At 45.4% G+C, this 25,813-nt stretch overlaps 1 protein-coding gene across 1 annotated transcript in view; it reads left to right on the top strand.

The window, feature by feature from the left end:
• Positions 1 to 25,813, top strand: part of DNAJC1 (DnaJ heat shock protein family (Hsp40) member C1) — a 96,692-nt gene that overhangs the window by 23,764 nt on the left and 47,115 nt on the right. The window contains exon 4 of the mRNA XM_073677500.1: positions 23,509 to 23,674. Coding sequence (XP_073533601.1) covers positions 23,509 to 23,674 — 166 coding nt within the window. The remainder of the gene's footprint in view (positions 1 to 23,508; positions 23,675 to 25,813) is intronic.

The raw sequence follows: 25,813 nt of genomic DNA, 5'->3' as shown, positions 1-25,813 counted from the left end.
CACATGTAGGGCTGTGCGGCCCTCCAGAGAAATGCCACACCACACCATTACTGACCCACTGCTAAACCGGTCATGCTGAAGGATGTTGCAGGCAGCTGATCGCTCTCCACGGCGTCTCCAGACTCTGTCACGTCTGTCACATGTGCGCAGTGTGAACCTGCTTTCATCTGTGAAGAGCTCAGGGCGACTTTGCCAATCCTGGTGTTCTGTGGCAAATGCCAAGCGTCCTGCACGGTGTTGGGCTGTGAGCACAACCCCCATCTGTGGATTTCGGACCCTCATACCACCCTCATGGAGTCGGTTTCTAACCGTTTGTGCAGACACATGCACATTAGTGGCCTGCTGGAGGTCATTTTGCAGGGCTCTGGCAGTGCTCCTCCTGTTCCTCCTTGCACAAAGGAGGAGATAGCGGTCCTGCTGCTGGGTTGTTGCCCTCCTATGGCTCCCTCCACATCTCCTGGTATCTGCTCCATGCTCTGGACACTGTGCTGACAGACACAGCTAACCTTCTTGCCACAGCTCGCACTGATGTGCCATCCTGGATGAACTGCACTACCTGAGCAACTTCTGTGGGTTGTACTGTAGACACCGCCTCATGCTACTGTACCTCTAGGGATGAGAGCAATGGCAAAATAAGTGTGACCAAAACAGCCAAAAAGGATGAGAACAGAGAAATGGTCTGTGGTCACCACCTGCAGAACCACTCCTTTTATAGGGGGTATCTTGCTAATCGCCTATCATTTCTACCAGTTGTCTGTTCCATTTGCACAACAGCAGGAGAAATTGATACACAATCAGTGTTGCTTCATAACTGGACAGGTAGATTTCACAGAAGTATTATTGACTCGGAGTTACATTATGTTGTTTACGTCTTCCCTTTATTTTTTTGAGCAGTGTGTGTGTATATGTATGTAATATATGTATATGTGTATATACACTGTGTGCAAAATTATTAGGCAAGTTGTATTTTAAAGGATTATTTTTATTATTGATCAACAACTATGTTCTCAATCAACCCAAAAGACTCATAAATATCCACGCTTAATATTTTTGGAAGTTGGAGTGTTTTTTTTTTCGATTTGGCTATCTTAGGAGGATATCTGTTTGTGCAGGTAACTATTACTGTGCAGAATTATTAGGCAACGTAATAAAAACCAAATATAATCCCATCTCACTTGTTTATTTTCACCAGGTAAACCAATATCAGTGCACAAAATTTAGAAATAAACATTTCTGACATGCAAAAACAAAAGCCCAAAAAATTAGTGATCAATATAGCCACCTTTCTTTATGATGACACTCAACAGCCTCCATCCATAGATTCTGTCAGTTGCTTGATCTGTTTTCGATCAACATTGCGTGCAGCAGCCACCACAGCCTCCCAGACACTGTTCCCAGAGGTGTACTGTTTTCCCTCCCTGTAGATCTCACATTTTATGATGGACCACAGATTCTCTATCGGGTTCAGATCAGGTGAACAAGGGGGCCATGTCATTATTTTTTCTTCTTTTAGACCTTTGAACGATACCGACTTCTTCCTGTACCACTGCTTGAAGAAGTTGTCTTCCAGAAACTGGCAATAGGTTTGGGGGTTGAGCTTCACTCCATCCTCAACCTGAAAAGGTCCCACAAGTTCCTCTTTAATGATACCAGCCCATACCAGTACCCCACCTCCACCTTGCTGGCGTCTGAGTCGGAGTGGAGCTCTCTGCCTTTTATTGATCCAGCCTCTGGCCCATCCATCTGGCCCATCAAGAGTCACTCTGTTACGCTCTCTCCCGGACTGACTGGAGTGAGCTTGATTAGTGATCCCACTGTACCATGAACCGAGGAGTGCCTGGAGGGGCGTAACTAAGTATCAGATCGGTCCGACCAAGGTCACACGGCAGCTCAGTCGACTCCGTGAACCAGGGAGGAACCGAGCAGAGGGACCAGGTGCTACTCCAGGTCAGACCCTGGTCACAGTTGTTGACCCACAGCAGGGAATGCAGGAACAGGCAGGTTAGGCTGGCAATACAGACAGGTGGGTACTGGCTGGCACGGCTGGTATGAAGACAGGTGGGTAGTGGCAGGCACGGCTGGTATGCAGACCGGCGGGTACTGGCAGGTAGGAACGCAGGCAGGATAGGGACCAGTACAGACTGGGACACAGGAACGGAGCCGCAGTTGCGGTGGACAGCAGAGCAGTGCGAAACTGCAGATGCGGTGAACACGCAGAGCGAAACCGCCAATGCGGTGAACGAGCAGAGCGAAACTGCTGGTGCAGTGAACATGCAGAGCAGAGCGGAACCGCCGGTGCGGTGGACAAGCGGAGCGGAACCCCAGGTGCGGTGAGCAAGCGGAGCAGAGCAATACCGCAGGTGCGGTGAGCAAGCAGAGGGGAGCAAAACCGCAGGTGCGGTGAGCAAGCAGGGCGGAGCAAAACCGCAGATGCGGTGAACAAGCAGAGTGGAACAGAGCAGAAGATGCAGGCAGACAGGACAGGGCTGTGTTCACATAAAACAGACTGGAAAATACAGGAAGATAGTTAAAACACAGGAGGTAGAAACGGAGGTAGGGAAAGGGGACAAGCAGAACCAGATACACACAAGGTACTTAGAATGAAGTAGCGAGTGGACACAAAACTCATAAACTGAAGTACAGAGACAACGAGTAGGAGTTAGGTGCAGGTTCAGACACTGCAGGAAAAGGGAAGGTTCGGACATAGAGACAAACAGGCAACGGGCTAGGACACTGTTCAGACAGGAACTGAACCAGGAACAAGATGCAAGAACGAGCCTGGGAACTCAGCCCCCAGAGTGGCGGAAAACAGACAAGAAGTCAGAGATGCAGGTAGCGGCCCTGGGTACTCAGCCCCCAGGGTGGCGTAAACAGACTAGAAGTCAGAGGTACAGGTAGTGGCCCTGGGTACTCAGCCCCCAGGTTGGCGGAAACAGAATAGAGTCAGGACAGGACCTGGCAACTCACAGTTGCACAGAAACACACTGTAAGAAAGTGTTGCTCAGGCATCTCCTACTGGGTGGAGGGGGTTTAAGTATCCAGTGACTCACAGCAATAGGCTGGGGACGCATTAGGACTGCACACACTGTAGCTGTTAGAACTCTCCTGTTAGGTTTTTTCTAGTTTGCTGGTCACATGACCATTTTTGCCTATTTAATCCGGCTCCGCCCTCCTGGCCTTGCTGGACTTCATTGTATTTACTACTCTTGAGCTAGCTTGGTGCTCTGTTACCGTTCTCTGTTAGTTTTGCTAGGTCTTCGGACCTCTATGTTCTTTGTTGTGTGTTTGCCTTTGACTGCTACTATTTCTGCTAGGAGGTGTCCAACTTTATCCCAGTCCCTAGTTCTTGTAGGGATCCCTCCCTTGCATCTATAGGTCTTCGTACAGACTAGCCGAGTACTTTAGCGAGTCTGATCGCAGGATCAGGTTCCCCGTTACATCGTAGGGATCCAGTTTAGTTCTATTGTAGGGACAGATCTCCTGTCTTTCCTTAGTGCTTGTAGCAGATCATAACAGTAAGTCCAGCCCAAAAAAAATTTCTCTAAGGAAAGACCTCCAGTTTCCATCATGGTCTCGGTTCAAGATTTGGCTCAACGCTTGCAGGGACTCTCTCTGGAGGTGGCCGAGCTCCAACAACACGTGAGTAGCTGTTCTGGAGCACATTTGGTAGAGCCAAAGGTACGTCTGCCTGATCTATTTTTTGGTGAACAACAAGATTTTTTTTCTTTTAAAAATGCTTGTTTATTGTATTTTCGTTTAAGACCCGGATCCTCTGGTGATGAATCACAGCGCATAGGGTTCATAATGTCACTTTTGCTCAAGGATCCTCAGGGATGGGCTTTTTCTCTCCAACCTAGTGATCCGTGCTTTAGATCAGTGGATAGTTTTTTTTCTGCTTTGGGTTTGTTGTACGATGATCCTGATCGTTTCTCATCTGCTGAGTCTGAATTGAGACGTTTGAGGCAGGTATCAGGTAATGTGGAAAAGTATTGTTCTCACTTCCGTCGGTGGTCTGCCCAGGTGGGGTGGAACGATTCAGCTTTGAAAAGTTTGTTTCTTGCGGGGCTAGGTGAAAGGGTTAAAGATTTGCTGATTGCTTATCCCACACCTGGAAACTTGCAGGAGGCTATGCAATTAGCTATACGGGTGGACAGGAGACTGCGTGCAAGGGTTAATGAGAGCAAATCCTCTGCTATGTCAGCTCCGAGTCTTGAGAGGGTCTGTGCTGACAAAGGAGAGCCTATGGAGATTGGAGCGATGACACCCCGCTCTCAGGAAAAAGACCGCAGGCTTTCTGAAGGTTTGTGCTTCTATTGCGGAAATTCTGGTCATTTTATTAAGAACTGTGTGCTTCGTATGAACAAAGAAAAAAAAATGGTCAGTTATGCACGTATAGCCTGTTTAAATACAAAGGGAGTATTCCTATCTGCTACTACCGCTCCTCAGGAAGAATTAATTGAATTTCGGGTATTTGTGGATTGTGGTTCTACTCTGAATGTGATTGATGGGGGATTCTTGGAAAAACTTACATTAAAACCTAAACCTTTGTCATCCCCTATTGCTGTGGTTTCTGTTGATGGCTCTCCCTTGAAGAGTGTTGCTCACAAGGTCTGTGAGTTTCCCCTCACTATTAATGGTGTTCATCAAGAGAATTTGGATTTGGTAGTATTGAATAATTTGCCTTCTCCAGTAATATTGGGGTTGCCCTGGTTAAAATTGCATAATCCTGTACTGGATTGGTCTACCAATGAAATTAAGTCCTGGAGCCCTAAATGTTATGACAAGTGTTGTAACGGACGTATTGCTGCGGTGGAAAAAGGGGAATTACCGGTACCTATTCAGGATTTTTGGAGAGTTTTTTCTGAGGAGGAGTCACAAATTTGCCTCCTCATAGAGACTATGATTGTACCATTGAATTTGTCCCTGGAGCGACTCTTCCTAAAAGTCGTTTATTTAATCTTACTATTCCTGAGAGAGAGGTTTTGGAGGATGAGATTCTTAAAGCTCAGGAGAATGCCCCATCTAACACTCCCCATGGGAGGTTGTTTGTGCCTAGGACCTTTAGGAGAGATTTGTTTGTTGAGTGTCATGAGTCTCGGTTGGCAGGTCATCCAGGAATTTCTGAGACCAAGAGACTTGTGGGTCGCAGATTTTGGTGGCCTGGATGGCAGAAGGAAGTCTTTAAGTGGGTGCGTCAATGTACTGTGTGTGCTAGATCTAAGTCTTCGCATGCTCCTGCTGCGGGGTTGCTTTGTCCTCTGGAGGTTCCTAGTGCACCTTGGACACATCTGGCTATGGACTTTATTACTGACCTTCCCCCAGGGGCGGACACAGACTGTAGTGGGCCCCTGTGCAAGAAATTTTTGGGGGCCCCCCCTGCCCTTCATAAGGCAACAAAGTTATGTAAACATAACCCCCCCATGTGCAGCTCTCATCCCATGTGCAGCTCACCCCCCCCGTGCATCTCTCATCCCCCCGTGCATCTCTCACCCCCCCCCCCGTGCATCTCTCACCCCCCCGTGCATCTCTCACCCCCCCCGTGCATCTCTCACCCCCCCCGTGCATCTCTCACCCCCCCGTGCATCTCTCACCCCCCCCGTGCATCTCTCACCCCCCCCGTGCATCTCTCACCCCCCCCATGTGCATCTCTCACCCCCCCCATGTGCATCTCTCATCCCCCCCATGTGCATCTCTCATCCCCCTCCCATGTGCATCTCTCATCCCCCTCCCATGTGCATCTCTCATCCCCCTCCCATGTGCATCTCTCATCCCCCTCCCATGTGCATCTCTCATCCCCCCCATGTGCATCTCTCATCCCCCCCCATGTGCATCTCTCATCCCCCCCCATGTGCATCTCTCATCCCCCCCATGTGCATCTCTCATCCCCCCCATGTGCATCTCTCATCCCCCCCATGTGCATCTCTCATCCCCCCCATGTGCATCTCTCATCCATCCCATGTGCATCTCTCATCCCCCCCATGTGCATCTCTCACCCCCCCATGTGCATCTCTCACCCCCCCATGTGCATCTCTCACCCCCCCCATGTGCATCTCTCATCCCCCCCATGTGAATCTCTCATCCCCCCCCCATGTGCATCTCTCATCCCCCCCCCATGTGCATCTCTCATCCCCCCCCCCATGTGCATCTCTCATCCCCCCCCCCATGTGCATCTCTCACCCCCCCCCCATGTGCATCTCTCACCCCCCCCCCCATGTGCATCTCTCACCCCCCCCCCCCCATGTGCATCTCTGATTCCCCCCACTCCTGGTTAATTAATTGTATTTAAAAAAATAAAACTTGTTATACTTACCCCCATGCGATCCCTGCAGAATCCTGGCGCTCGTCCACGTCGCTGCCACCACGTTCTCCTGACGTTCGGCCATGTGACGGCGCCACATACATAGCCATCAGCTTTTGTTTTGGCCAAAAGATTTTTAAAGCCGCCTCCACGATAAGGTAGACTCTTCTGGCCGGGCCCTACTCTAACCTATTAAAATTTTCTTAAAATATGCAATACTCTTTTTAGATATATGTTTATTTAGTTTTCTTTAAGGGAATGTGTCATATACATTTTTTTTTAAAATGACCAATAATACCACATACAGGGAATACCGCCACACCATGACCAGACCACATATTACCACAACATAGTGACCGAATAATACCACACAGAAGGGAGAAAAACTGCCACACCATGACCAGACCACATATTACCACCACATTACTAATATTACCACCACATTACTAATATTACCATAAGTGTCATTATACACGGGAGCTCTATACATGGTATGTATAATGTAAGTGTCCAGGTAATCTAGTGATCACCAGTGACATTATACACAGGAGCTCTGTATATAGTGTCAGTGTACAGGTAATACAGTGATCACCAGTGACATTATACACAGGAGCTCTGTATATAGTGTACAGGTAATACAGTGATCACCAGTGACATTATACACAGGAGCCCGGTACATAGTATATAGTGTAAGTGTACATGTAATACACTGACTCACTGGTGACGTCTCTAGGTGAAGTCCTTCAGCTACGCTTTTCTCCTTCATCCAGCACAGACCGCCATCACGTCTTCCAGCCAGGACTCATCTCTGCATAAAATAACACAGTTATCTAGAGCACATTCCCCAACTTCTACATTACGCAGCTGAATACAGACGTGCATCCACCATCAATATATGGTTAGTTATTATGCCACCTACCATTCCAAATATAAATTGTAATCCACCACGGTGCCCCCATTAACTGTAAATAGGCACTCAATATATAATTTAATTAGAACCTCTACTCTTTCCGCCAATTTGTTACCAGTTACACTCCTGCATCCGCAACGCCCCCTACTCTATGCTTCCTGCTCCCCGCATTCATTATTTACATGCACCCCCTGCCCCAATTCATTATATCATGTCCGTGCTCTCCCCACCCCATCATCATTTATCATTTACTCTCCCCCACCCCACATTCATTATGTGCAGCTCATTATCCCCCTACTCCCAATTCCCCCATGTGCAGCTCATTTTCTCCCAATTCCCCCATGTGCAGCTCTCATCCCCCCCATGTGCAGCTCTCACCCCTCCATGTGCAGCTCTCAAACCCCCCCATGTGCACATCTCTCACCACCCCCCATGTGCACATTTCTCACCACCCCCCATGTGCACATCTCTCACCACCCCCCATGTGCACATCTCTCATCCCCCTCCCCCACATGTGCCCCTCTCTCATCCCCCTCCCCCACATGTGCCCCTCTCTCATCCCCCCATGTGCATCTCTCATCCCCCCACGAGCACCTCTCACCCCCACATGTGCACCTCTCTCATCCCCCTCCCCCACATGTGCACCTCTCTCATCCCCCTCCCCCACATGTGCATCTCCCATTCCCCCCCCACACACGTGCATCTCCCATCCCCCCCCCCACACACACGTGCATCTCCCATTCCCCCCCCCCACACACGTGCATCTCCCATTCCCCCCCACACACACATGTGCATCTCCCATTTCCCCCCCCCACACACACATGTGCATCTCCCATTTCCCCCCCACACACACATGTGCATCTCCCATTTCCCCCCCACACATGTGCATCTCCCATTCCCCCCCCACACACATGTGCATCTCCCATTCCCCCCCCACACACATGTGCATCTCCCATTCCCCCCCCACACACATGTGCATCTCCCATTCCCCCCCCACACACATGTGCATCTCCCATTCCCCCCCACACACATGTGCATCTCCCATTCCCCCCCACACACATGTGCATCTCCCATTCCCCCCCACACACATGTGCATCTCCCAATTCCCCCCCACACACATGTGCATCTCCCAATCCCCCCCCACACATGTGCATCTCCTAATCCCCCCCCCACACATGTGCATCTCCCAATTCCCCCCCCCCACACATGTGCATCTCCTAATCCCCCCCCACACATGTGCATCTCCTAATCCCCCCCCCACACATGTGCATCTCCCAATTCCCCCCCCCACACATGTGCATCTCCCAATTCCCCCCCCCACACATGTGCATCTCCCAATCCCCCCCCCACACATGTGCATCTCCCAATTCCCCCCCCCCCACACATGTGCATCTCCCAATTCCCCCCCCCCCACACATGTGCATCTCCCAATTCCCCCCCCCCCACACATGTGCATCTCCCAATTCCCCCCCCCCACACATGTGCATCTCCCAATTCCCCCCCCCCCACACATGTGCATCTCCCAATTCCCCCCCCCCACACACATGTGCATCTCCCAATTCCCCCCCCCCACACACATGTGCATCTCCCAATTCCCCCCCCCCACACACATGTGCATCTCCCAATTCCCCCCCCCACACATGTGCATCTCCCAATTCCCCCCCCCACACATGTGCATCTCCCAATTCCCCCCCCCCACACACATGTGCATCTCCCAATTCCCCCCCCCCCCACATGTGCATCTCCCAATTCCCCCCCCCCCACACACACACATGTGCATCTCCCAATTCCCCCCACTCCTAGTTAATTGTATTTTTAAAAAAATAAAACTTGTTATACTTACCCCCATGCGATCCCTGCAGAATCCTGGCGCTCGTCCAAATCGCTGACACCAGGTTCTCCTGACTTCCGGCCATGTGACGGCACCGTCACATGACCGGAAGTCAGGGGAATCTTGAAGGCGCTGCCACGGCAGCGCAGCACAGCGCTGAGATGTCCCGGACCCGGCGCTTAGCATGGGGCCGGGGGCCCCATGAGGAGAGAGACGCATAAGAGGGGGGCCCCCAACGGGGCTCCGAGGGGGCCCCTACCGGCCGGGCCCCATACTGGAGTCAGGGCAGTCATGCCCTGATGGCGGCCCTGCTGAGGCTGGAGGGGCCCCCTCTCCCTCGGGGCCCCCGTTCAATGAACCGGCTGCACGGGCGGTAGTTCCGCCCCTGCCTTCCCCCCTCTGAAGGTTTCACGGTCATCTGGGTGGTCGTGGACCGTTTTAGCAAGATGTGTTACTTGGTTCCCTTCATCAAACTGCCTTGCGCTAAGACACTCGCTAAGGCCTTTGTCAAGGAAATTGTCAGACTACATGGTGTTCCTACTGACATTGTTTCTGATAGGGGACCTCAGTTCGTGGCTCGTTTTTGGCGTGCCTTTTGTGACAGGTTGGGAGTTCATTTGTCGTTTTCATCCGGATATCATCCTGAGTCTAATGGCCAGACAGAAAGAAAGAACCAGGATGTTGAGCAGTTCTTGCGTTGCTTTGTGGCAGACAATCAAGAGGGGTGGTCTGAGTTTCTGCCACTTGCTGAATTTGCTCTTAACAACCATACATCCTCCTCTGCTGGGTGTTCGCCTTTTTTTCGTTGTACTGGCAGACATCCGTCTTTTGGGTCATTCTCCAAATTGGTATCGGCTGTGCCGGAGGAGGAGAGTTTTTCCGGTGATTTGGAGAGAGTTTGGACGGATGTGCGTGATAATCTTCAGGAGGCTAACAAAAAATCTAAGAGGTACTTTGATAGGAAACGGCAAGAGGTTTCGTTTGCTATTGGTGACATGGTTTGGTTGTCCTCTAAGAATCTGCGATTGAGGATTCCTTCGAAAAAATTGGGTCCCAAGTTTGTAGGGCCCTTTAAGGTGCTTCAGATAGTTAACCAATCTGCTGTTAGGTTGGAGGTTCCTACCTCCTGGAAGATTAATCCGGTGTTTCATGTTTCTCTGTTGAAAAAAGCTGATGTGTCGGTTGGTGACGCCTCTGCCACTGTTCCTCCGGTGGTGGAGGATGGGGAATATGAAATTTCCCGCATCCTAAATTCTAGACGGTATAGAGGGAGTTTGCAGTATCTCGTCGCTTGGAAGAGTTTCGGACCCGAGGATAACTCGTGGGTGAGGGCGGATGATGTTTCTGCTTCCAGACTTGTCAGAGCGTTTCACAGGAGGTTTCCTGATAAGCCCGGTCCTAGGGGATCCGGAGGATCCTCTTAGAAGAGGGGGTACTGTTAGAACTCTCCTGTTAGTTTTTTTTCTAGTTTGCTGGTCACATGACCATTGTTGCCTATTTAATCCGGCTCCACCCTCCTGGCCTTGCTGGACTTCATTGTATTTACTACTCTTGAGCTAGCTTGGTGCTCTGTTACCGTTCTCTGTTAGTTTTGCTAGGTCTTCGGACCTCTATGTTCTTTGTTGTGTGTTTGCCTTTGACTGCTACTATTTCTGCTAGGAGGTGTCCAACTTTATCCCAGTCCCTAGTTCTTGTAGGGATCCCTCCCTTGCATCTATAGGTCTTCGTACAGACTAGCCGAGGACTTTAGCGGGTCTGATCGCAGGATCAGGTTCCCCGTTACATCGTAGGGATCCAGTTTAGTTCTATTGTAGGGACAGATCTCCTGTCTTTCCTTAGTGCTTGTAGCAGATCATAACAGTAGCTTTATGAATCAGGAAGCAACAGCGCCGACGCCCTAAGCCAGGAGACAAGAGACATACAAACAGCAGGTACTGGAGCAAAGTGTGCAGCCTGGCCTCATAGGTAAGATTGTGGTCTTGCATGGTGGGAGATGGTAAGCCATGCAAGCACGCCGCCAGGGATGTTACACATTCTCATTTCATCAGTCCATAAAACCTTTGAAAAATCAGTCTTAAGATATTTCTTGGCCCATTCTTGACTTTTTATCTTATGTTTATTGTTCAAAGGTGGTCGTTTTTCAGCCTTCCTTACCTTGGCCATGTCCCTGAGTATCGCACACCTTGTGCTTTTTGATACTCCAGTAACGTTGCAGCTCTGAAATATGGCAAAACTGGTGGCGAATGGCATCTTGGCAGCTTCACGCTTGATTTTCCTCAATTCATGGGCAGTTATTTTGCGCCTTTTTTGGCCAACACGCTTCTTGCGACCCTGTTGGCTATTTGCCATGAAACGCTTGATTGTTCGGTGATCACGCTTCAAAAGTTTGGAAATTTCAAGACTGCTGCATCCCTCTGCAAGACATCTCACAATTTTGGACTTTTCAGAGCCCGTCAAATCTCTCTTCTGACCCATTTTGCCAAAGGAAAGGAAGTTGCCTAATAATTAAGCACACCTTATATAGGGTGCTGATGTCAATAGTCAACACCCCTCCTCATTACAGAGATGCACATCACCAGATTTACTTAATTGGTAGTTGGCTCTCAAGCCTATGCAGCTTGGAGTAGGACACAGTATGTATGTGTGTGTGTGTATATATATATATATATATATATATATATATATATATATATATATATATATATATATATATATATATATATATATATATATATATATATATATGGGGAAGACTCCATTTTATAGTTGTTAATAAAATTAGGTCATTTACTCCTGAATAGTACGGACATATTAATGTCGCACCAGTAGCAATAATTCCAATCATGGCTGCTATTACTATTTTCTTTTTTCTTTAATCCAATGTTAAATTTTGATGTCCGGTTCTGCATGCACCAATTGGGTGCTAATGTAAAGATGTTGGGCAGATACCACTGGGTGAATAATTCTGGTCCTACGTCATCTTTGGTGTTTGCTGTACAACTTGCATTTTTAAACCTGCCATTTCTGATAGTGAGCTATCGGTATTGACACAAGGTGCGATGTCCCAACCCGAGAGCGCGTACAAGTAGAGAATCCGAATGCAAAAAAAAAAAAAACCTGCAGATTTCTTTTTAGCACAACTAATGAAACCTGTCAGGAATAATAGAAAAGTAAATTGAGCGTGCATTTTATTGGTACAACTCATAGCACCAAGGTATACCCACTCTTTCTGGTTCATTTGGCACTCGGAGTGTTAACATCATCTGCTGAATTCCTGTTATCACCACCCTTAATTTTTTTTTTTCTGGGAAGCTTCAAAGTAAGTTTTGTACAAGAGAAAAGTGGAACATATTTTTTTTTTTTTTTAAGTTTGAGCCATGTTACATTGTAAAGTACATATGGAGTCTCGTGTAATTTCATTTGTCGCAATTTCTCAACCATATGACAGTTGCATGAAAATGAGTAATAAGTCACTTCTGTATGGGTCACTGATGACAGATACTTGCTTCCATTCATTTCCAAAACTTGAGTGCAAAAATGTGTCAAACCTATAAAAAAAAATCTAAAAATGAATAAAATTAGAAGGAAAAATAGCAGCACAGTCCTAATGTTTTGGGTGCCATACTTCCACAGGTAACCTGCCAAAAGCCTCTAAATGTAGAAAAAATTGAACGGAAGAAGCACTTCTATGAAAATAAATGAGAGGTGGACTTCACCCTTTCTTCCTTGCCGCCTTCTCTCTTCCTTGCCGCCTTCTCTCTTCCTTGCCGCCTTCTCTCTTCCTTGCCGCCTTCTCTCTTCCTTGCCGCCTTCTCTCTTCCTTGCCGCCTTCTCTCTTCCTTGCCGCCTTCTCTCTTCCTTGCCGCCTTCTCTCTTCCTTGCCGCCTTCTCTCTTCCTTGCCGCCTTCTCTCTTCCTTGCCGCCTTCTCTCTTCCTTGCCGCCTTCTCTCTTCCTTGCCGCCTTCTCTCTTCCTTGCCGCCTTCTCTCTTCCTTGCCGCCTTCTCTCTTCCTTGCCGCCTTCTCTCTTCCTTGCCGCCTTCTCTCTTCCTTGCCGCCTTCTCTCTTCCTTGCCGCCTTCTCTCTTCCTTGCCGCCTTCTCTCTTCCTTGCCGCCTTCTCTCTTCCTTGCCGCCTTCTCTCTTCCTTGCCGCCTTCTCTCTTCCTTGCCGCCTTCTCTCTTCCTTGCCGCCTTCTCTCTTCCTTGCCGCCTTCTCTCTTCCTTGCCGCCTTCTCTCTTCCTTGCCGCCTTCTCTCTTCCTTGCCGCCTTCTCTCTTCCTTGCCGCCTTCTCTCTTCCTTGCCGCCTTCTCTCTTCCTTGCCGCCTTCTCTCTTCCTTGCCGCCTTCTCTCTTCCTTGCCGCCTTCTCTCTTCCTTGCCGCCTTCTCTCTTCCTTGCCGCCTTCTCTCTTCCTTGCCGCCTTCTCTCTTCCTTGCCGCCTTCTCTCTTCCTTGCCGCCTTCTCTCTTCCTTGCCGCCTTCTCTCTTCCTTGCCGCCTTCTCTCTTCCTTGCCGCCTTCTCTCTTCCTTGCCGCCTTCTCTCTTCCTTGCCGCCTTCTCTCTTCCTTGCCGCCTTCTCTCTTCCTTGCCGCCTTCTCTCTTCCTTGCCGCCTTCTCTCTTCCTTGCCGCCTTCTCTCTTCTTTGCCGCCTTCTCTCTTCCTTGCCGCCTTCTCTCTTCCTTGCCGCCTTCTCTCTTCCTTGCCGCCTTCTCTCTTCCTTTCCTTTTCTTCTCCCAAAAATCATATATTACCAACATTTTAGCCAACAAATTAGCTATATTTCCCCATGGGGTATTACTAGTAACCGCTTTCTCCCCTTCCTGCAGAACAGAAATTGGCAAACACAAAAAAGAAGGTAAAAGATGTCTATATTTTATACGAACACATAAGCTGCATTTACTGTGAAATGATTACACGATCGCCTCCTCCAAGTACATTTATTTTAAATGTCGCCTTTTTTATTACAGTTGGCTGGCATCCATGCCACAATAACTGGCATGCTACAAAGATGGGCCTACTTATGGCTTAGTAGAAACTTGGACCTAAAAGAATTGTATGGATTAGTATGAATGAATGTCAGTTTATGATGGATCCCAATAAGGAAGAGACTGGGCAAAAGTGTAGACAGCTTGGAACGACACACTTCCTATTAATATGTGGAGCCGGTAATGCACATCACGCTAGGAGCATTACTTCCATTTTATCTCTGATAAATTTTAGCCACAGAAAATGATATAGAAGAATTGTATTAGCCCCTATATAAGATGTGCCGCTGTAGGTGATCCTACAGGGAGTGACACTATGTGAGGATGGACTGTAATATCCGACAGAGATTATTAAGGCTGCTGATGGCAGCTGGAGACTGGGATGTAATAAGATGAAGCCTGACAGTGGGGGCAAATCTGAAAAGATCTAGCTTTGAATAGGGAAGGTATTCTGTTCATATATATTGATATTTAATAATATTTAATTTTATTTCTATAGCACCAATATATTCTGCAGCACTTTACAAATCAGACGGGCTGTATGAGAAATTACACAAATACATGAATCAAAATTTCTGACAAGTAGTGAGGGTCTCTGCTTGCAACCTAACAAACCATTAGTAAATGAGGGGTGACGTAAAAGGTAAAAAGTGTTGTTGTGTATTGTCCAGCCATAAGTATAATAAATAGGGGCATTCAAATACACCTGTAAGAATAGTCACCAGGCAGTATCTTTAGAAGTACAGATGCAAAGTGCTGCTGAGTGAGTGGGGGTGAGAAAACGGGTGATAGAAGGGACAGGATTGTGAGGAAATGTTAGGAAGGGAAAACATGAAATAATTAAATTAAGGTAAGGTGATAGGCCAGTCTTTAAAAAAAATAATAATAATTATTTATTTATAATATATATATATTATAATATCTATATCATTTTTTTTAATACATTGAAAATTGTGGATACTGGGGATTAACTGTATTGTCCGGGGCAGTGCATTCCATAGAACTGGCGCAGCACGAGAGAAGTCTTGGAGATGGACTGTGAGGTTCAGATTATAGAAGATGTCAATCTTGGGTCATTAGCAGACCGGAGAGCAACGGTAAGGTGGTAGACAAAGATGAGGGAGGAGATGAAAGGTGGTTCAGAACTGTGGAGAGCTTTGTGGGTGAGAATGATAGGTTTATATTCTATTCTGTAGCAGATGGGTAACCAGTGTAATGACTGGCACAGGGTGGAGGCATTGGTGTAGCTGCTGGACAGAAATATGATCCTGGCTGCTGCATTCAGGATATATTGGAGAGGGGAGAGTTTAGTAAGCGAGACCGATTAATAGAGAGTTGCAATAATTCAGGTGAAAATAAATCAGAGTAACAGTAACAATTTTTACAGTATCAAAGGTAAGAAAAAACAGATTCTGGAGATGTTGTTGAGGTGCAGGTGACATGAGCGAAGAGATATAGGGAGTGAAAGAAAGATCTGAGTCAAACATAAGTCCAAGACAGGGAGCGTGCTGCTTGAGAGAGATGGAAAACCACACACAGAAATGGCAATTTTGGCTTTGTTTGGTTGGTAGAGGAAAGATCAGTATTCGTTACAGTGAGGACATATAATGTTAGAGGCAGTGCACAGGCAATGACTGGTATTTAATGTAGTGATGCTGCTATACTGTTAACATGCGAATGTTGAATGAAGGTCCTCTAACACTGGCTGATGAATTGCCTGCAATGAGCACCACTAGACGATATACGAAGATAACCAGTAATTGTTTACCTGATCAGGACTGATCGTTCTCCCCTGGCGTCATACATTTTACATAATTGTCTCAGCACATCCCCCCCTGCTTACCTGAAGGAATATACCATCAACCAAAAACAATTGCCAAACACACACAAAAGATGCAATCAAGTGATAAACGACTGTCATGTCATTTGATGGCTGGCGGGTTTACACTGGGCAATGATTGGAAACAAATATGTATGGGCAATCAGTGACGTTCTCTTCGGCGGTACTGTATACCTCCGATAGAAGGCTGTCGTTTGGCTCTCCATAGGCATATATCTGCATACGTTGCCCATAGCATCCTACTGAAAACCGTGCACTGCACTTTGTGTTTTTATTGTTGCCCCTAGCACTTTCCTAAACAGAGGAAAAAAAAGTTTTGTCTCGGCATGCTACCCTGACAAAGGCAAAAATGGTCTACATTCAACATGTACACCGGAAACTTTTCCCGGTATTTATGGAGAATGTGATATTTATGCTCCATGTCAGGTAGATCAGAACTAGAGAAGTCCGTAGAGTCCAATTGCCCAATTAGTCAAAAATCCCATAAAAACTAGCCTTATTGCCCATGATCAATCAAACCTATTTTATGACCCAAAATTTGCAAAATTTCAATTCCTGTCAATGAAAGTTTTTACGAGAATGATACAAAAAAAAAAACCTCCGCAGGGTGGCCCAACCGGTATCTTACATTTGCTATCATCAACTCTTGAGCTATATTTACACATTTTGTCATCTAGAATGAAAACCTCCTTTGTTTATATCGGTAGATGGGAAACTTTACTAGATTGAAACAATGTAAAATTAGATGATTAAAATAACAAAGGTTAGACTTTGTGTTGATGAAGAACCTCTGTGGTAATTTTTGAGGGCTGGTATCTGGCTGAGTTTTTAACCACCCGTGCTGCATTTTGGAGGCGTCCTTTCACGTTCTTGTGTGGTGAAAGCCTGTGTACAGCCGTGCAGTGTATTCCAGTTCTGTGTAGCAGCGAGGGCTCATTAGACTTCATTTACACTGGCTGCTGCTGCTTCTTTTTTCCCCACTCCACGTGTTCACTTAACAATGCGAAGAATCCGGCTTTGCTCCTTTTCTGGGCATGTGGGTCACATTGTTGATCTCTGTGTAAAAGGGAAAAAAAAAAAACACCCGAGTTCACCCTAGCATCAACGTGCACACCATATTTATCATGGGAACTGGTTCAGTATGCTGAATGGTCACTTCGAGGAGCAAGATCAAATGTGTTCTTGGATCTTGAAACCTCGATAATAAGAACTGGAATTACTTTTTATCAGTCTTTCTCTATGTAATGACCACAGGCTTTTCTTCTCGCGTTCTATAGTTCTGTTTAGCTTATTTTTTTAGCCGGTTTACTCAGCCAAATGTGAACAGAAACATGCGTTCACTATGATATTCTGTCCTGAAGATGAATAATAAGATTGTATCGTTTGAGAAATGTTTTCATAAAAAATGCTAAAATACACGATCATTGGAAGGGATGTGACGCCACAACATATAGAACAGCACATGCAATAAAATAAACACCCATAAATCAATTAAATCAATTGCTGCTCTATGTCCCCCTCTACATTTAGTGATTGCATTTATTGCCAAACTTATAATCAAATATGTCGGGGGAAAAAAAAACTTTTTTTTTTTTTTTCCTTCAATGAAAAAGTAAATTTTATGCTATTAGTCTAGATGTAAAGTGGCTTTTCTGGATTAGATGAAACCTTCTTTGATCTAAGGTCCTGTGAGGATGAGCTGCAGGACACCTTCCTTTTCGGTGCTATCACGTGAAGAATTGGAACCTCAATTCATTACTATTTTTGTGCTTTTTTTTTGGACAAAAAATAGTTCAAATACTGACTTTAATGTTTGTACCTTATTCATTATTTAATTTTTCCTTTTTTTTTTTTTTAAATGGTCTTCACTTGGTTTCGTTTTTCTTTTTTAGATGTTTTCACTTAATTCATCGTTTGCGACTGTTCATAACACTGCAAACGTTTTGTGCCGTTGTGCTGCAGTAACCTAGCGGAGTACAAGTATTTTATTTTTGCACAGTTTAAGGCAAACATGGAACATGTGATCAAGAGATGAGCTGAAAAAAGAGCATCCTTGATTTTGCACAAAATTCATTAACCCTTCTTGTGTCATTTTGAAAAATTTGGAGCCAAAAAAAAAACAAAACAATGAATACCGCAAGACTAAATAAAAGTTACTTGATCAAACGAAGAATCCGGGCTATATAGTATAGACAATCCCAGTCCTTTGTATTTTTTATCCAGGATACTATGTCCTATCTTGCACATTACTTTGCCAGGTATTTTTTTTTTATTATTTTCTGTAACAAAAGTGGGTTTTAATGGAAGCGATCTTCTTTTAAAAGGGACAGTTATGCGAGCCGTGATGTTCATTGATAGTAAAATCAATGGGGAATTGATCGTACGGATTAATCCTCGGAGACGATACATTGTTGAGTAAAGCGTTCTCCTAACCTTTTAATGCATTATATGTATAGCTAGAGCATATTGTAAAAAAACAGATGTGGCGACATTGAAACATCTTTTTTGTAAAATAACTTTTTTTTTTTTACTACAGAATACCATCATGCTTATATACCATATTTTACACATTACCAGGCTGAGGTTATAGTTCTTTCTTTTTTTATTTTTTTTCTATTATAAAAGTGGATTTTAATGGAAGTGATTTATTTATTTATTTTTAAATGGACAGTTGTGCGAGCCATGATGTTCATTGATAGTAAAATCAATGGGGAATTGATCGTACGGATTAATCCTCGGAGACGTTTGCTCGGAGCAGCAGCCATTGTTGAGTAAAGTGCTCTCTTAAGCATCTAATGCATTAAATGTATACCGCATTAACCCCCGCATAGCTATAACGCATTATAAAGCCTGATGAAGGCGCCCAACCCCCGCAACATGTTTTTATAATGGAACTTCGTTTTTCGCTTCATACTCCGATCATGTTTATATACTTTCCCTTTTTTTCATTTTGCCCTAAAAACCTTTAGAATTAAAAAAAAAAAGGTGATATTTATGTATTTTTTTCTTTCCTCCCCTCCCGCACCTCTCTACGAGCTTGTCCTCCCTCTCTCGCTCTCTCCAAATAACACTAGGTATCAATTTAATAATAAGTATGGAAGTAGCAACTACATTTGTTGGTTTTAAATTGATTTACATGTCAAGACTGGCAGTTTAGCAGCTGCGCTATTATTCCTGGATTGGTCAATTTACTTGGGGAAAACCTACTACGGAGTCCTAGTGACCTGCAAGACAATATAGGCCCCATTTCTATTCCTGTAATTAGGCTTGCCACTAACTCGGAATATTTTTAATTAAAATATTTTGGTCAATGTGTTGCTCCAAATTAGGCCTTTCAAGGCTGATTTTAATTCTTGGCAAAGTGTGATCAGAATCCCAAATGATTGCTGCTGAATTTAAGGTTAACAGGTTGTACAAAAAAATACAATTTTTAACATTTTTTTTAAAGTGTGATTTGTTTTCTCTCCATGATAAGCCGAGAATTAAAAATTAGCTCAATGTTCTATTTATGAACACTGTATAATACTTTGCTAAACCAGTCATAGTCGTGTGCTGGGTTTACACCAGCCAATCGGCAGCATTAAACTATCGTCTAAACCTGCTTAGTCGTCTTGGGCGGCCGTCGTCTTGGGCGGCCGTCATCTTGTTGGCACTGGACAAATGAGATGGTTAAGTAAACCAAAAAATAATTTTACAGATTATCGGCGTTTTACACCGCACAACTGTTGGGAAACAAGCGTTCCAGGGAATCGTGCAATGTAAATATAATTTTAATAGGTTTTCCTGAAAGCAATACTTGTCACCTTTCAACTGGATGGGTGATGCATGGATCCCATTCATGACAAAACCAGGTGCCATGTCTTCTGTTGGGATAGATTGATAGCACACATGCTTGACCATCACTTCATTCAAAGTATCTGGCAGGGTCACGCTGTCCTTACTATCTCGACTGACACTTTATTCAAATGAAGGACATAGGACCCCTATTTCTATTATAAGTGGGACTCCAGCAATCCTGTCGTTAGGTGATCAGTGTTGATTCTGTGGAAAATCACACTAAAGGGGTATTCCACCATTAGACTTCTCTGGACTAAATTGCCCATAATAAAATAAAAAAGCACATCCCGCTATTTATCTTATTGACCAGCGCCACTCCTGTTATATCCAAACCAAAGAGTGCAGCAGCTTCTGTAAGCGCTAAGATGTCTGCAAAACACTGAATATATGAAATTTAAACCAGGGCTGTGGCGTCAGAGCCGGTATAAAATGGACCAACTCCGACTCCTAAAATATGTAATAAATTGGGTACAGTAGTTCAATGCAGTTTGTGGGGAATATTTTTTCATAAGAATTTGTGAAAGTTATGAAATGTCCCATAAATGTCTGTCCTATTCCTGATCTAAGGGTCTAGACTTTTAGCTGAGATGAATCTGTGCTACAGTAAATGTATCACTTAAACATGAGCCGTGTATGAGGGAGTCGGAGTCATGGAAATTGAGGAGTCAGAGTCGGAGTTTTGGCTTACCGACTACACAGCCCTAATTGAAACTACATTACTGCTATATGGAATATACTTATAAAATGACATTAATTCACTAATTCGTGTATGCCCAGCAGCCGCGAAAAGTCATTCCTTTCCCTGTTGGGACCCTAGACCTCTTCCTCTTATATTGGCTGTCTCCCTTGGAGTCGCATGATATTGCCTGCAACGGTCACTTGGAATAACAATCAGCGGCTCCTGATCGGCTGCAACGTTCAGTATTCCATTTAATCACAAGTCCACTCTGACGGAATACTGAAAGGCTACAGCCCATCGTGTGACGTGACCCTGGTCCTAGGGGTCCAGCGCTCACATTGGAGGTACGGTGCTGGTCCTGACGTGAAGTATGTTTCTCTTTTTTTTTTTTTCTATTAGCAATTTAGCTGTTAAAACCCCATTAACACAGGGCTGGACAAACTTCAGGAATTTAGTAGCCATTGCACCTTGACATTTTTCATTGGTAGCACTTAACTTTTGTGTGTGGGGGGGTGGGAGCTATTTTGTGTCGATGTGTATAAACCTAAGCATCCTGAAGTCTATCAATTTCTGTCTATTTCTATATTTCCCCTGTTAAAGGGAATCCGTCAGCAGGTTTTTGGTATGTTATCTGAGAGCAGCAAGATGTAGGGGCACAAACCTTGATTCCATAAAATTTCTGGTTTATCAGCAGGAGAATATCATTAGAGGACAACTGGCCTTGTGCCTCCTAGTCCAACCCCGCCCCCACCACTGATTGGCTGATTTCTGTGTACACTCTACATAGGCAAAAAGCGGCCAATTAGTGGTGTGGGCGGGAATATACAGGGCTCAGCATTCCGAGCTCTGCTAGATCTGCAGCAGAGAAAACTATGATTCTATCACAGCTGTTGCACCCAGTGAACTAAGTGATACATCGCTGGAATCAGGGTCTCTGTCCCAACATCATGCTGCTGTCCAATTACATAGCAAAATCCCGCTGACAGATTCCCTTTTAAAGGGAATTAACTGTCTATTAACTCCTGTTTATATATCAAATTAGACATTTGCCTACTTTGAAGGAGTCCCCCCCCCTGGCTCCTGCTTCTAATAAGGCAGAGCAACTGCAGACAGCGCTTCTGACTAGTCTCCACCGTATGTAACGGTTGAATGGCCACCGTGCAATACCACATTTTTCTAGGAGCCGACAGACCTGCACAGATTAGCTGATCTCTTGTGCTCTCATTATTGTTACGTCATAAAAATAAAGTTGAGTCTGTGAGGATTAAAAAAAAATATATATATATTGCCTACTCATAAAGGCAAAAAATGGCTGTGACGCCAAAGGGTTCAATGACTGCAAAAAGAGAGCGTGAAAATCCTAAAGAGTCGATACAAAACCTAATTTAGATAAAAAAAATATATATTTTTTTTGCACAACATTCAATATCTCATTGTGTATCTGCTTTAAGTAAAACATGTCTTCCGTTTCTGCTTGGCTGTAGACAATGTTGGGTTGGAGCCGGTCGGAGGAGCTTGGCATTTTTTCAGCAGCATTTATTCCCCTTGTAGATGATAATGATTGTAATAACCATTGACAATTGTGAGCCATCTTTCCGCAATTACGGCACTCACTAGGTTCTTAAGGTCTAAAAGCATTTTGAGGGTAACATTTCCACATTTTAAAGGACTATGTTATACCATGTATAAAGACAAAGCAGCGTCTCCAACACATCGCCTCGTCTGTAGAAGGAGGTAGGCTGAAACCTCCAGGAATTGGTGTCCACTCCGGACCCTCGAAAAGAATGACAAGATTGTAGCCTGTGAAATATAACCCAGATAACGAACTCTAAGACACGTGTATGATAGTTTAATTATTTTTTATTTATTTTAACGATCCAATGTTGCTCAATAGTAATTATAATGATTTGAACAGTGTGTTAGAATTTAGAGGGTACATAAAAAAATAAAACAGACATATAAGAGAGAAACTAATTTAAAGGGATTGTCCAGAATTTAAAAAAACAAAAACAAGCCTACCTCAAAGCAGGGAATGTAGTAAAATAAAATCACACACCTGTAAAATTCTGATGGCTGGAGGTTTCACAGATCTTTTAAAGGGAACCTGTCACGTCCGTTCTGTGCACAGCATGTTATAAGCTGAGGAGAATTATATGTATGTTTGTGGGAAATGATGTCTCTTCCCCCGCCCACCCTCGCTCTGTTGCCTCTTCCCCCGCCCACCCTCGCTCTGTTGCCTCTTCCCCCGCCCACCCTCGCTCTGTTGCCTCTTCCCCCGCCCACCCTCGCTCTGTTGCCTCTTCCCCCGCCCACCCTCGCACTGTTGCCTCTTCCCCCGCCCACCCTCGCACTGTTGCCTCTTCCCCCGCCCACCCTCGCACTGTTGCCTCTTCCCCCGCCCACCCTCGCTCTGTTGCCTCTTCCCCCGCCCACCCTCGCTCTGTTGCCTCTTCCCCCGCCCACCCTCGCTCTGTTGCCTCTTCCCCCGCCCACCCTCGCACTGTTGCCTCTTCCCCCGCCCACCCTCGCTCTGTTGCCTCTTCCCCCGCCCACCCTCGCTCTGTTGCCTCTTCCCCCGCCCACCCTCGCTCTGTTGCCTCTTCCCCCGCCCACCCTCGCTCTGTTGCCTCCCCTCTGTCCCAAAGCACTTTAGGACCACTATTTGTATATTATTTCTCGGTAACAAAGGAATGGACTGGCTAGCAAAAAGTAAGGATGGACGAACGCCTAACACGTGCAGCTGGTGTCGGAGGTTTTGTGCCATCCAAGCGGGCAACAATGGTAAGGACAATGATTGGCTGCAATAAAATTCATCTCCTTCTTGGGAAGACTGTGGTACTTTATACGGGCATCCTACATAATGCAGCTATGTAGGAGACGTGGGCCCCGTACATGCTCGGTTACGCGGCTTTGCTGTGCACATAGGGCCATAGTGGATAAATACTGAGGCTTTTCCAGAACAATATTGAATTCCGTAAATAAGTAAATCCGATTTCCCTGTAATGTTCTGTGAGATTTCATAGCATTTCCTCCTGTTTAGATGTGATGATTAACACACTATTCTCTCCTGGCATTATTGATGTTTATTTCCTGGCTGTATTCTGAAAGCTGCCAATGGTTTTGTTGCCCTAGGTACGATGATATCCTTATTAATGGCCTCCCGGATTGGCGACAGCCTGTGTTCTATTACAGGCGGGTGAGGAAGATGAGCAATGTCGAGCTAGCATTGCTCCTGTTCATTATTTTCACAGTGGGCCATTATGCTGTGGTTTGGTCCATCTACCTGGAGAAGCAGCTGGTGAGTATTCATAAGAAATGGGAATTAAAAAGAAATCATTATTTCTAGCGGTCTCTCCATTTTGTTACATTAGGGGGGGGATCTATCAGCGGAAAAATGTTTTATGTGCTTTTTGTACTGGTTTTTTTTGGCACACTGCTAGATTTGGATTTTTTGTTTTATTTATTATTCCTGGACTTTTTCAACTTAAATTTTATTTTTTTAGACTTTAAATATATAGAATTTTTTTTTCATTTAGAGAAATGGAAGAAATGTGCATTGCATGACTTTGCGCTTTAGATTTTAGCTTGAAGCTTAAAAAATTGTCTATGCCACCTAGCTACACCGGTCAGTGCAGACTGTACAGGGACCTATGCATTTGTGTGTTTGAAATGACATGAACCTTATGAATTCAGGCTGATAATGAAAATCAGGTCAGAAAAGTCTTTCCTTGGCAAAATCAGATGTTTGCTTTAACCTTGAAAGGCGTTTTCTGTAATGAAAATTTAAAGGGGTGCTCTGATTTATTAGGCCAACCAATCTGTCACTTATCCACTGGATAGGTAATAACTGCTATACCGCAATTCTACTTTACGTAAAGGGTTTGCCTCACTTTCAGTCTTGTGGAAAGCACCTTGCTTCCTTCTTGCCAGGGACTGATGCCTTCCTTGATGATTGACAGTTTAACTCTCCAGCATGGCCGAGCTGCCGGCCCGAATTATGGTCTCTCCAATGCAGCTTTGCCTCTACAGCATCGGAGGAGCGCAGAGATGAGCGTTCCAGCCAGCTTCAGAGCAGCGTTAACAAGTTGTATTGCTAACAGCTTTACAAGTGCACGCTCCTTGCCTAGGAAACAAGCCACCTCTGGGCTGGCCGGTAACCTTGGCAGCAAGCTGAAAATTATAGATTTAAAATTCCCTCTGTTCTTGAGAAAGGAAATAAATTTTAATAAAAGGAAAGTTGCTTGTTTTTACAAGAACTTTGCAATCTTTGAGACAATCCCTCTTTAACAGTCACGCTGTGTGTCCAACCCCAGGGACCCCCACCGATGGGCAGAATGGGGACCTGGTTCCCACGATTCACCCACAGTTTGACAGATCCACGGGTTCAGTATGCTACTGACTATATTGCTGCTGCCTGCGCAGCTGACAACACTGCATTATACATACATTGGTTACTAATGTTTTCAGCTGTCTCAGGCATTATAGCTCTATAGGTTACTTGAGCACACCGACACCCCTCAACAATTTTTCAGGTACTGTCACATGTTCCCCTGTCAGTGCTTGCGCCTCTTGCTGCTATTTTCCATCTCCCTCCTGCCCATATCCTGTCTGTTTTTACTATTTTTGTATCAAATTAATTATATGTATAAATAAAGCTGAATTTACCTTTATAGACAACTTTGAAAAAAACTCTGTGTTAGTTCTTTGTAATTGTTTTGTGGAGTTAACTTGTTTGTATTGGTGCACAGCCGGTCCGGACGGATTCATGTGCCCACAAACAATATGTTCTTGGGATTGCTTGTCATCAGTATGCATCCTGCCACTCCATTTAAAGTCTGTGACACTGCCAAAGATTAGAGGGCCATGCTCCGCTATTTTCATCAGCACCATAGACTGGAGCAGCAAGGCTCACTTGTGACTAGTCCTCTATTCTCCAACTCTTAGGCTGCGTTCACACATTGCATATTTTCGCGCGCTTTTTCAAAATACGCTATGTGCCTTGTGTCTGCCAGCAAAGTGAATGGGAAATTCACTTTGCCGTTCAGACACTGTGTGATTTTACGCAGCGCGAAAGCGCAGCTGCGTAAAGAATTGACATGTCAATTCTTTACGCAGCTGCGTCCTGCGCTTTCTCCTATTGTGCCCATTATAAGCGATGGAATTACGTAGCGGTGTTCACACACTGCATAATTCCAGCGCTTTTTTATGGAGGGGCAGGAGAAACTATGGATACTCACCTATTCGATGGATGGGAGAGCCGTCCGTTCCGGTCCCGCCGCTTCCAGCATCTGCCGGAGAACCGATCAGCTGACTGTAGCTTGCCGGCTTGTAACCGGCTTCCGGTCAGCTGATCTACAAGCCGGTCAGCTGACAGTCAGCTGATCGCTTCACGGCAGATGCTGGAAGCCGCGAGACCGGACCGGACGCCTCTCCCATC

The sequence above is a fragment of the Phyllobates terribilis genome, unplaced genomic scaffold, assembly GCF_046119375.1.
Source record: "Phyllobates terribilis strain yellow unplaced genomic scaffold, ASM4611937v1 Scaffold_4__5_contigs__length_816908805, whole genome shotgun sequence".
Taxonomy (NCBI): Eukaryota; Metazoa; Chordata; class Amphibia; order Anura; family Dendrobatidae; genus Phyllobates; species Phyllobates terribilis.
This window is presented reverse-complemented; position numbering and strand designations above follow the sequence as displayed.